Source organism: Rhinolophus sinicus, linkage group LG11, assembly GCF_036562045.2.
Source record: "Rhinolophus sinicus isolate RSC01 linkage group LG11, ASM3656204v1, whole genome shotgun sequence".
Lineage (NCBI taxonomy): Eukaryota > Metazoa > Chordata > Mammalia > Chiroptera > Rhinolophidae > Rhinolophus > Rhinolophus sinicus.
The window spans coordinates 54093853-54106765 of NC_133760.1; the positions used below are offsets into that span (position 1 = coordinate 54093853).

The 12913-nt window shown below is 39.2% G+C and overlaps 1 protein-coding gene across 1 annotated transcript in view; it reads right to left on the bottom strand.

Annotated features, from left to right (window-relative positions):
- Nucleotides 1-10641: 10641 nt before the first annotated feature.
- Nucleotides 10642-12913, bottom strand: part of LOC109439901 (uncharacterized) — a 37346-nt gene continuing 35074 nt past the window's right edge. The window contains exon 10 of the mRNA XM_074316022.1: nt 10642-12822. Coding sequence (XP_074172123.1) covers nt 11902-12822 — 921 coding nt within the window. The 3' untranslated portion in view covers nt 10642-11901. The remainder of the gene's footprint in view (nt 12823-12913) is intronic.

The following is a 12913-nucleotide window of genomic DNA, read 5'->3' on the forward strand; positions in this document are numbered from 1 at the left end:
GACCAACCAGGTCAACACCAGAACACTCCATCCAACAACAGCACAGACACATTCTTTTCAAGTGCTCAAGGAACATACTCCTAAATAGACCATTTGTGAGGCCATAAAATAAACCTCAATACACTTAAGAGGATTAAAATCATACAGAGTATGTTCTCCAGCCAAAACTAAAGTAAAATTAGAAATCAATAATAGTAAAAATTGGGGGAAATTCAGTAGTAAGTAGATATTAAACAACACAATTCTACATAGCCAATGAATCAAAGAAGATATCAAAAGGGAAATTATAAGTACTTTAAGATGAATGAAAAGAAGAAACAACATAGCAAACCTTATGGGGTATAGCTAAAGCAATGCTTAGAGAAAAATTATAGCTGGAAAGATAGATAGATAGATAGATAGATAGATAGATAGATAGATAGATAGATAGATAGATAGATAGACAGACAGATATCTCAAACAAGAAAGATCTCAGGCCAATAACCTAATATTCTACATTAAGGCACTGAGAAATTAAAAGCAAACTAAACCTAAAGCAATCAGAAGAATATAAGAAAGAATAGAGTGGAAATTAATGAACTAGAGAACAGAAAAACAATATAGAAAACCAACGGCAAGACTTGGTTCTTTGAAAACATCAACAAATTGACAAATCTTTAGCTAGTTTCACCAAAAGACAATGGAGAAGAATTAAATTACTAAAATCAGGAATGAAAGAGGAGACATTATTACTGAGTTGGCAGAAGTAAAACAATTATAAGGAAATCTTATGGATAATTTTAGGGCCCCAAATCAGATAACTCAGATGAAATGGAAAAATTCATAAACTACAAAAATTGTCTAAGAAAAAATAGAAAGTCTGAATAGCCCTATAAGACATAAAAGAATTAAATTACTCATACAAAATATTATCTACAAAGAAAAACCCAGGTCCAGATGGCTTCATTGGTGAATTCTACCAAACATTTAAGAAGAATTAACACCAATTCTTCAAAAGTTTCTCAAAATAATTGAGGAGGAAGAACATTTCCCAACTCATTCTACGATGCCAATATTGATGCCAAACCAGAAAAAGACATCACAATAAAAGAAAACTACAGATCAATATGTCCCATGAATACAGATGCAAAAATGCTAGCAAAAGAATTCATGCAGGAAATACCACAAAATCTGACTTCTGGACATCACAGTAGACGATCCCCCCCCCTCCGCCCCAATATAGGGATAGGGGTTGTGCCATAAAATTCTGGAAGAAACTGCTGGGCCAAAACCAGGGAGTTGCCAGTTCTTATGAAAGACCCACTTCTCGGCACAGCTGGCCTCCCAGCCCAACATTTGCCCCGTTGTTTTAGGGCTGTCTCAGTGTAGCCAGCTACTACCTCTTCTGCTTCCTCCCAGTGACGTGGCAGAGAGAGGGGGCTGCTATATCTAGGTGTGTTGTCTGAATCATCTGCTAGAAGCAAGAGAGGTCACTGGTCTTCAACTGCCTAATTAGGATGGGCCCAAAGTCTCCTTATGAGATGGTACTAGAAGCATTTAGAATAGTCTAACCATCAACATCAGACGCTACCCACCATGAAAATAGAAATTGGGAAATTATTGTAATGAGGGTCCTAGTTCTCTAGAAACATGGATCCCATTATAAAGGGATTTATAATTTATGATGATACCTCATAACTGAGACTTTATGTAGAGTTATAAAGGACGTCAGTAATAACACAAACCGCTAACAACTCCAAAGGGAGATTAAAGAGAAGACATAAATTTCTCCGAGGATTCTGGTGGTTAGCCTTGTGTATACAAGCATAGGGTAATTATCCTCAAATAGGGGCCAGGGCACTGGAAAAAATCATGCACTAGCACCCAGGATAAACAACCTTCCAGAACAATGTAACCTAAGTAACAGGGACGACTCGGAGCCTAGGTGAGACAGGCAAACAAAAGCGAGTCAAAAGAATAGGCATGGTATGAACACATCTCTATGATTCTGCAGTGGGCGACTTAAAGAGAGGAAGGGTAGGGTTATATTTAGTTTTTACAGCTTACACCTAGCTAGAAGGATTGTATCATTCTCTATTGAACTGTGGGAGTGGGAGCAGAGATTGCTGTAAAATACAGCAGTTAGTTTAAGTACTATTATAAACCCCCAGACCATTATTTAGGTATTCTTTATTTGGGTTACAGGGATCACTGCATATAAGATAATTCTCAGTCACACCTTATATTTGTAATGACACTCAGGTTTGGGCAAAATGCTTTCACAATAAAGCAATGTGTAGAGAGAAATTTCTAGTTTTAAAGGCTTATATGTAAAATGGAAAACAATCTAAAAATAATCATGTGAAAACCACATTTAAAAATTGGAAAAGGAACAGCAAATTGGACCTATAGTAAGGAGAATGAAGGAAATAATATAGGAAAGAAATCACTGAAATAGAAAACAGAAAAACAATAAAGAAAACAATGAAAACAAAAGCTGATTCTTTGAAAATAATCAATATAATTGACAAGCCTCTACCTACATGAATGAAGAAAAAGGGTAAAAATATACAAATTACCAATATCAGGAGTGGAAGAGAGAGTATCACTATAAATCTTACCGAAATAGCAGAGAAATGATGGGCTATAATGAAAAACTTGATGCCAATAAATTTGACTATATAGATAAAACAGATAAATCCTTTGAAAAGCACAAGTTAGCAATACTGACCCAAGAATAAATATAAAATTTCTAAAGCCCTATGTCATATACAAAATTAAATTGTGATTTAAAACATCCTCACAAAGAGAAGTATAGGGTAAAATGAATTCATTGGTAAATTTCATTGACCAATTTTAAGGAAAAAAACTATATGATATCAACCTAACAAAAACCCAGAAAACAGAAGATAAAAGAACATATCCCATGTTATTTTATGAAGCCAAACATACCATGAAACCCAAACCAGATGGAGACATCACAAGAAAAGAGACCTATGAACCAACAGCCTTAATGAAAATAAACACAAAAATCTTTTTAAAAATATTAGCAAATGAAATCCAACAATACACATAAAAGTACTATATCATGCTTGAGTAGAGTTAATCTTAGGTATGCAACGTTTGGTTAATATTTAATAATAAACATAACTGACCACTGACACATTACAGAAAAACATATAATTATTTCAATCATTCCAGAAAAAGCATTGAATAAAATATAACAACCAATCAGGATTAAAACCTCTCGGCAAACTAGGAACAGAAAGGAACTTCCTCAACTTGATTAAGGACATCAAGGAAAAAAACCTATTTCTAACATTGTACTTAACAGTGACAGGCTAATTGTTTTATATTTAATATTAGACATTAGGCAAGGATGCCAATTCTCACTACTTCTCTTCAATACTATATTGGAAATTCCAGCTATTGCAATAGCACAAAACAAACAAATAAAAGGCATAAAGACTGGAAAGGACTAAGTAAAACTGTCTTTATTTGCAGATGACATGATCATGTATGTAGAAAAAGTTAGGGACTCTACGAAAAAGCTAGTAGAACTAATAAGTGAATTTACAAGCTACAGGATATGAGGTCAGTATACAACATTCAACTACGTTTATTTACTAGCAATGAACAATGGGAACATTCCATTCTAAAAATAATACAATTTAAAATAAAATAAAATATTTAAATGTAAATTTATTAAGAGGTGCATGACTGATACACTGAAAACTTTGAAAGGAAATCAGGACCTAATTCATGCGATGTTTATGGATTGGAAGAGTCCATATTGTTAAGTGGCAATTCTCCCCTAATTGGTCTCTGAATTCAGTAGAATCCCAATCAAAATCCTAACAGAATTTTTAAAAAAGAAATTGCTAAGCTGATTTGAAAATTTGCATGGAAAGACAGAAGACATGTAATAGTCAAAACAATAAAAAAAAAGAACAAATATGAAAGACTTACAGTCCCTGATATCAAGACTTAATAAAAAGATGCAATAATCTAGATAATGTTATTTGGGTATAAGGATAATTCAGAGAACAATGGAAAAAATAAAGGATCCAGAAATGTATCCACATTTATATCATCAGTTGATTTTCAATCAAGGTGCCAAAGTAACACAACTGAGAAAAAACAGTTATTTCAACAAATTGTGTTGAAACAGCAAGACATCTGTACAGAAAGTAATAAACCTGAATCTTTACATCACTTCACACACAAAACTTAAATCAAAATGGACTTAACCTAAATGTAAGAGCTAACACTATTCCACTTCCAGAAAAGTATATGTAACAGAAAAACTTGTTGATACTGGGTTAAGCAAAGATTCCTTAAATAGGACCAAAAAGTACAAAACATGAATGAAAAGGCTGAAAACATGGACATCATCAAAACGCAAACTTTTGCTCTTATCAAGACACACTTAAGAAAATCAAAAAAAAATATAAATAAATAAATAAATAAATAAATAAATAAATAAAAAAGAAAAAAAAAAAAGAAAGAAAATGAAAAGTCAAGCCACAGACTGGGAGAAATATTTTCAAAATATATCTGACATAGGCATGTATCCAGGACATAGTGAGAATTCATACCGAATAGTATTTAAAAAGACAAGCAACCCAATAATAAAATGGGTAAAAGATTTTAACGAAAAGAAAATACACAAGTGACCAATAAACATATGAAAAAATGCTCAGCCTGATTAATCTTTGGGGAAATGCACATTAAAACCATCATGAGATACCACCACACACCTATTAGGAAGACTAAAGTTAAAAATACTGACAATACCAAATATTGGCAAGCATGTGCTCTCATAAATTTTACAAATAAGCATACAAACAGCTACCACATTTGAGGGGGATAAAATCAACAGTATCTCATAAAGTTAAACACACAATACAATCCAGCTATCCCACTCAGACTTGTATGTGAATGCCCCTTTATTATAGTATTTAAAATAACCCAAACTAGAAACACCTAAATGTTCATCATAAGGTGAATGAATAAACAAATTCTGGCATATCCATACTTTCACAGGTTAAATTGTGCCCCCTAATAGAACCTCAGAATGTGTTCTATTTGAAAATAGGTCTATTGGAGATGTAATTAATTAAGATGAAGTCATACTGGAGCTGGGTAGACCCTTAATCTAATGTGACTGGAAGCAGAGACCTAGTGATGGGTACAAACCAGTGAAACCCAAGGATTATTGGCAACACTGGAAGTTAAGAAAAGAGAGACACTAAAATCAGATTCTGCGCAGAGCCCACAGAGAGAGGGTGGCCCTGATGACACCTTGATTTCAGGCTTCCAGCCTCCAGAACTGTAAGAGAAGACATTTCTGTTGCTTTAAGTTACCCAATTTGTGGTACTTTCTATGGCAGCCCTAGGAAACTAATACACATGCCATGGAATCCTAGGCAGCAATGAAAAAGAACAAAAAATACAAACCACAGCATGGATGAATCTTTAAAAAACGCTAAGTGAACATCAACCATGACTGTCTTGTAGATCACATTCATATAAAATTCTAGAAAAGTCACAACTAGAGTAACAGAAAGCATTTTTCACAGAAATAGAATAACCATAAATTCGTATAACCACAACAAACACCAAGAGTAGCCAAAGTCATCTTGAGAAAGACGAAGAAAGCTGGAGGCATCATGCTCCCTGATTTCAAACTCTATTACAAAACTATAATAATTAAAACAGTATGAAATTAGCATAGAAGCAGACATATAAATTAATGAAACAAAATAGCCCGGAAATAAACCCACTCCTATATAGTCAATTCATGACACAGGAGCCAAGAATATACAATGGGAAAAGGACAATCTCTTCAATCAAATGTGTTCGGAAAACTGGACAGCCACATGCAAAAGAATAAAACTTGACCACAATCTTACACCAGACACAAAAACCAAAACTAAGTCAAAATGGAATAAACACTTGAATATAAGAACTGCCCATAAAACTTCTAGAAGAAAACAGAGGCAGAAGCTGCTTGACATTAACCTTGGTTTTATTAATCTGACACCAAAAGCAAGGCAACAAAAGCAAAAATAAACAAGTGGGACCACATCAAACCAAAAAGCTTCTGCCCAGCAAAGGAAACCATCAACAAAATGAAAAGGCAACCTACTAAATGGGAGGAAATATTTGCAAATCATGTATCTGATAATTTCATAGCTCGGCTATTATGCAAACTATGAAGAGAAGTCACAAGACTCAATAGCAAACAAAACAATCTGATTAAAACATGGGCTAAAGATTTGAATAGAAGACATACAGATGGCCAATGTGTACATGAAAAGATGTTCAACATCAGTCATCATCAGGGAAATGCAAATCAATACCACAATGAGATGTCATCTCAACCTGTTAGGATGGCTGTTACCAAGAAGGTAAGACATAGCAAGTGTAGGCGAGGATGTGGAGAAAGGGAACCGTTGAGCACTGTTGGTGGGAGTGTAAATTGGTGCAGCCATAATGGAAAACGGTATGGTGGTTCCTCAAAAAATTAAACATAGACCTACAATATGACCCAGTAATTCCACTTCTGGGTATTTAGCTGAAGAAAACAAAAACTCTAACTTGGAAAGACTTCTGCACTCTTATGTTGCAGCCTTACCCACAATAGCCAAGATACAGAAACATCCTAGGTGTCCATTTACGGATGAGTACACAAAGAAACTCTGGTGTGGACCTATACAATGGAAGATTATTCAGCCATTGAGAAAACAAACAAACACATGTCATACCATTTGCAAAAACATGGGTGGACCACAAGGCCGTTTGCTAAGTGAAAGAGGTCAGAGAGAGTCAAATGCTGTAGGATCTCTTTTATATGTAGACTCTGAAATACAATCAACAAAACAATAAAAAAAAAACCAAGCTCATAAATACAGAGAGCAGGTGGGTGGTTGCCAGAGTTGAGAGGTGGGATAAATGGTCAAAGGGGATCAAAAGTTAAAACTAAAATGAAATATAAAATAAATACACGTTAGAACAAATGTAAGCTAATAAGAAATACCAAGACTTGTTGGAAACAGTTTTTAAAAACTGATTATTGAATATACTAAAAGGGTAATGAATTCTATTTTATGTAAATGAACATTTAACAAAGTGAGGAAATTGCAGACATTTAGAGACAATCGGATGTAAATCAGGTGGCCAGTTGTTGGAATGATTGTAAGCTGGCCACCAGCTGTCACACTACATCGCGGCGATGCCCTGTTACAAGATGAATTTGTATCTCTGCTCCTCCACAGACAGAGTCTATTTCTGCACCTCTTGAAGGTCAAAGCCTCAAAGGCTTTGTTGTTTAGTTCGGGAAATTTCTGGTCTTTTATGCGTTTCCTGTTTTCTGCACAATTTGACACCCTTTTTCACCCACGTGTTACCTTCTCCTGCATACAAAAGTATCGGCCCACTTTCCTGGAAACTGTATGGTAGGGAGACCAGAGGATGATTTTCACAGACATCACAGCAGGGTCTTCAGGAGTCTGTGGTCTACAACTGACATCAGCTCGTGTCTCAGAATCTTCACACATACGTGGGAGTGAGTGTCGGTCCCAAGACTTTCAACAAAATGCTGGAAGGCAGAGAGAGGTGAAGGGTGCACTGGGGTAGAAACCCACAGACAACAGGGTCCCAGAGAGGCTGCAGCTGATGTGGCCACACACGTGGGCTGGGCACCCCAGGGAGGTCCGTCCAAAATGGAACGGGGTGCTGGGACGTACAGGAGGGGATTAGTTGAAGATGTGCTATCAGACACCTGACTCCATGACCCCTGTGTACCCCTAATTCAGAGCCCCACACTTCAAGAAGAGAGATTTGCTCTAAAGATTAGAACATCTCCACAGGATAATGTCTGCTTTGTGGCATAACCGCGTGTCCTGCTCTGTCACCGCAGATGAGGCCTGCAGTCACAAGCATCCCTTAGGGTTATGTTAGGGTTGGGTTAGGTTAGGGTTAGGGTTATATTAGAGTTAGAGGTGTAACTTCTAGGCAGCTTTCCTATTGATTTATTTTTAAATTTGAAAAGGCAATCAGAGAGAGATGACACTTAAGGAAATACTACAATTAGAAAGGCAAAGACAGGAGGCAAAAATATAGTAAAGGTAACCCTAAAGGCCGCCATTAACTCAGGAAACAAAAACAAAACCGGGGGTGAGGGGAGGAGTGGGGAACTAACCAAACAAATGAAAACAAATTTCTCTTGCAGGTAGCTAGAATATTAACCCTCCCACTGAAATCAAGTAAAAGTACTGAAAAATAGTACATATGTTTTCTTAAAAGCATGTGGGAGAAGGCAGGAAAATAAACGTTCTCATACAAGGAGCGAAGTGAGGGTGGAAACCCAGACGGTAAGTGGAGGATAGCAGCCGGCTGACACTCTGAGGCTATTTTACCAAACCTGGGGGACTTAAATGTTGCTTCTCGAAGCCACACTTACAGCTAAAATGCACTCGGTATTTCTTGTCTTTCTGATAATAGCCGTTCTCACAGGCAAGCTTGACCTAATGACTCAAAAGCAAGGACTGATTCAAGAGGGGGGGTCTCATAGGGAACTTTTACCATAAACCCCAAAGGGCTACCCTCTCAATAAAGTCAATCACTTCTAATTGGTGAGTGCATGACGGATTTGAAAAACGAAGACCAGAAGGGCATTGAAAGAGGAAAGAGATGTTTATAGAGCAAAACCAGAGAAGAGGGTAGAGAAAGTTCTTAAAGCGGTAAGGTTGACTGTTTTTCTGAACTGAGGAAATGCACCAGTGCAGACATTCAAGAAATCTAACCAAAACCAAGGAAGATAATTAAGAAGGCATTCACACGTTGATGCATAACAGTGCAGCAGTAGGACATCAAAACAAAACGAATAGCTTCACGGAAGCTGCAAAAATCAGACAGATGACCTTGGAAGAAGTGATGGTTGGAATGGGCCTGATGTCTTAACAATAACAAAGAACCAGAGAACAATGGAAGCAGATTTTCAATGTGCTGAGAGCAAACAGCACTCAACCTAAAATTCTGCGCTCAGGGAAAACAGCCGACAGAACTGAGGGCAAAACACCCACATCTCAGACGGCAAAGACTGAACTCTCCTGCCACCTGCACAACCTCACTAAAGGAATGTCTAAATGATTTACTTGAGGCAAGAGGAAAGTATTCCCAGATGGGAAATCCGAGGTTAAAAAACAACAACAACTAAGTCTAAACAAACAGAGACAGTATAAATAATAGAAACAACCATTAGGGTTTAAAAAGAGAAAAAAGAAAATGAAAATAACAACCGTACTATATAGATGGGGAGGGAGAATGGGAATAGAATTAAAATGTTGCAAAGTCAGAGCAAGCTAGGAACTGGGAGAAAATGTTTGCGTTCTCCCACATATCGCATAAGGAACTTGTAAATATATTTGATAAGAGCTGACAAAGAACAACATATATAAAGAATTCTTAAAATCCATTAATAGAAAGACTAACAGTCCAATTTAAAAAGGACAAAATATACGAATAAGCATTTTTCACATATAATAAACTGTATATAATTATTGGATGAATTTTTGCGTATGTATCCGCCCGGGAAGCCATCACCACAACTAAGTGAGGACTGTATCCACCAGCCACAAACATCTCCTCACGCCCGGTAGTGCCCCTGGCCTCCTGCCCACTCTCGCTCCAGGCAAACACTCACGTATATGGCACTTTGCATGGCAAGTGTCCCTTGATGTGAGTGTGCGTGGCTGAGACCCAGACTCAGAGCTGAGACCTCTGACCTCCCTGGAGGATGAGATGAGAATGATGGTGATGATGATGGTTTCCTGTAACATGGCAATTTGCTGATTCCAAACACGGATTTAGAAAGAATTATAGGTAATCGAGTGCTTCTTCACAGTTAGAAAGAACTGGAGAACCACTGCCGTAGATACTCCATTTTTTCATATTTGTGGATAAACAGAGATGAGATTGGTGTTTGGCTTGAAATCTCCCAGGTGTCTTCTGAAACCAGCACCGCTCTGGAGGGCAGGGAGAGACCCCAGAAACAGGCAGACCTCTCCAGATGGGGACGTGGCAGTTCAATGAGCAAGTCAACTTTCTTTTCTTTCATTAAATTTATTGAAGTGACAATGGTTAGGAAAATTACATAGGTTTCAAGTGTCCAGATCTATCACACATCATCTACATATTTGCACTGGGTGCTCCCCACCCAGAGCCTCCTTCCATCACCATATGTTTGACCCCTTCACCCTCTCCTACCTCCTCCTACCCGCTTATCCTCAGGGGAACTTTCTACAAAGCTTGTCTTGGCCAGCCCCAAGAAGCTCCTGCCTGCCAGATCTGAGAAGTATACACAGAGGCCTTAGCTGGGCGAGTACATAAACCCTCTTGATACTCTCAACAATGTATTACTATTTCAAGGTTGTGTCCTCAGGGCAACTCCTGCGAACAGAAAGGGCAAGTTGAATACACATTCCAGGAACAGGATGAGGGAGGTCGGGGCAGAAAGGGGTGATGGGAGGGAGTTTCCAATTGTCCAGGTCCAGGTTCCCGGATAATCGGGGGTCACATCCTCTCCATGACCAACTGCAATTAACCAAACACCATGGGTTCACCTCTGGGAGTGTTTGAGCCAAGGGAACACCAGACTTGTGGGATTAAAAGGTTTTATTTTTACTGGTTTTATTTTTACTGGCTTAAGGTTGTAGCTAGTCACAGATGCTCTGCAGGGAGAGAGGCAAGCGAACACATACCCCGGCCTTGCTTTTCTACCCCCACAGATCTACTGCTTGGACTTCCCAGTGGCAGAAGCCAAACAGAAGCCAGAGAGCAAAGATCCCACTGGTGGAGTCCACATGGGTCAGCCTCTGTAGGCAGAGAGCTGGGTGAAGGGTGAGGTGTGGATCTGCAGACGCAAATAAAACATATTTGGCGCAGAAGAGATTTGCAAGTTACAGTCAGGGACATTTTAACTTAGGATGGTACCTTAAAAAAGAGAGAGAGAGAGAAAAACAATAAGAGAATTTCTCAACCTCCAGACGCCATGACCCTCAGAACCATCCTCCTGGGGAAGCCTGATGCTTCACTAATGAAGCGCTACAGCCGTGGACTGAAATAACATGCGTCACCAGTGGTGCTAACGCCACACGTGTGCGGGACTTCTTATCTGAATTGTCCTAAATTGAGTCTTTGAACGGTACAGAATATATTATTGCCCGATTATGCCAATTTTGTGACTTCTTAAATGTGTCGCATCACGAGGGGGGACAGGTGGAAATGGGGAGAGAGCTGGCATAATAAACCATCCTGAAGCTTAGCGGTTTAAAACAACAGCCATTATTTCCCTTTCTCAGGAATCGGCGATTAGACAGGACACGGTGGGGATGGCTCCTTTAGGCTCTTTGCAGCTTCATGGGAGGGGGCTCAGTTGGCAGCTGGGGAATCTGTTTCCGTGATGCCTGACTTGCACGGCTGGCACGTTGGTTCTGCCTGGCAGAGGAAAGACCAGCCAGGGAAGAGGGCCTGCGACTTCACGTCCTTTTCATGTGGCCTTTCAATGGGCAACTTGGGCTTCCTCACAACATGGTGGCCAAGTTCAAGGGCAAGCACCCCAAGGGAGCAAGGTGGCACTGTCCCTATCAAATCGTACAAGTCACACGGTGTCACTTCAACCATCCACGATTCATCGAAGCAGTCACCAAGTCCATCCAGTTTCTAGGGAGGGGACACAGGTCCCAGGACTCAACAGAAAGAGAACAAGCTCAGATTCTAAGAAGAATACATAAGACAGAGGACATGGCTGTAGCCATCTTTAGAAAAGACAATCGAAGATATTGTTGTAACTAACTTTGAAAAGACAATCTACCTCATTAACAAATCATTCTAAGCTAAGAAGAAATAAGATTTACGTTACTTCCAAAACATATGCCATATTTTTGAAATCACCTTAACAATCCTATCTAAAAGCCCTGCAAATACATTCTTTTCAGCTTCTTTTCTTATGTTTTTTATTTTTTCCTCATATTCCATATGTAGCTCTTTTATTTTTTCCTCCATTTCTTCCTTTGGTTTATCAGCATAATCAAGCCATACTCTTACACATTCTTTCTCTAATTGATCAGCATAGATTTTCCTCAAGACCTCTTCCTGACGTTGCAGCCTTTCCTCTGCGTCCTTGTAGACGTTATCAGAAAAGTGGGCCCCTCCGTTGCCCCGCACCATTCTGTCTATTATCTCCACCAGCTCCTGCACTTGAGCTTCCTTCTCAGCGTCATCTATACTTCTGTTATTGAAGGCACAGCAGCGGTCCCCACACTCTTTGACAATGTTCCCTAGCTTGTTGTCTGATGCTCTTATAAAGCCTTCCAGGCTCTGGTCCTGTAACTCATCTTTACGAGTGAACAAGACGATCATGTACTTCATGGCTTCCTTCCCAAACACGGCCTTGACCAATGCAACAGTATTCTGCTCTTCTTCCGTGAAGCGGCCCAGCTGCACCACCAGGACAATGGCGTGAGGCCCAGGGCACGAGGCCATGACACAGCGGCTGATTTCCTTACAGGTCGTCATCAGTGTCTCTTTAGTGTCGAAGAGACCTGGGGTGTCAACAACAAGAAGCTGTCTCCCCTTCCACTTCCGTGATGCTTTCTGACAGCTCTTGGTAACTGCATGGGCGGCAATTTTAGACTCAAATTCTCTTCTCCCAAGGATGGTGTTTGCTGTCCCACTTTTCCCACTGCCGGTTTTCCCCACCAGAACAATCCTCAGAGTGTTGTCCTTAAGGCCGGCCATGATCCTGTCAAGAGGCTCTGGGTTCAGGTACCCACAGACCTTAAGGAAGGGAAGGAGAAGGAAAGGGGGTCAATATAGGTCAGTGGGAACCACTTCCAGCTCTCTGTTCTTCTTTTGTTCTCCCTGAAAA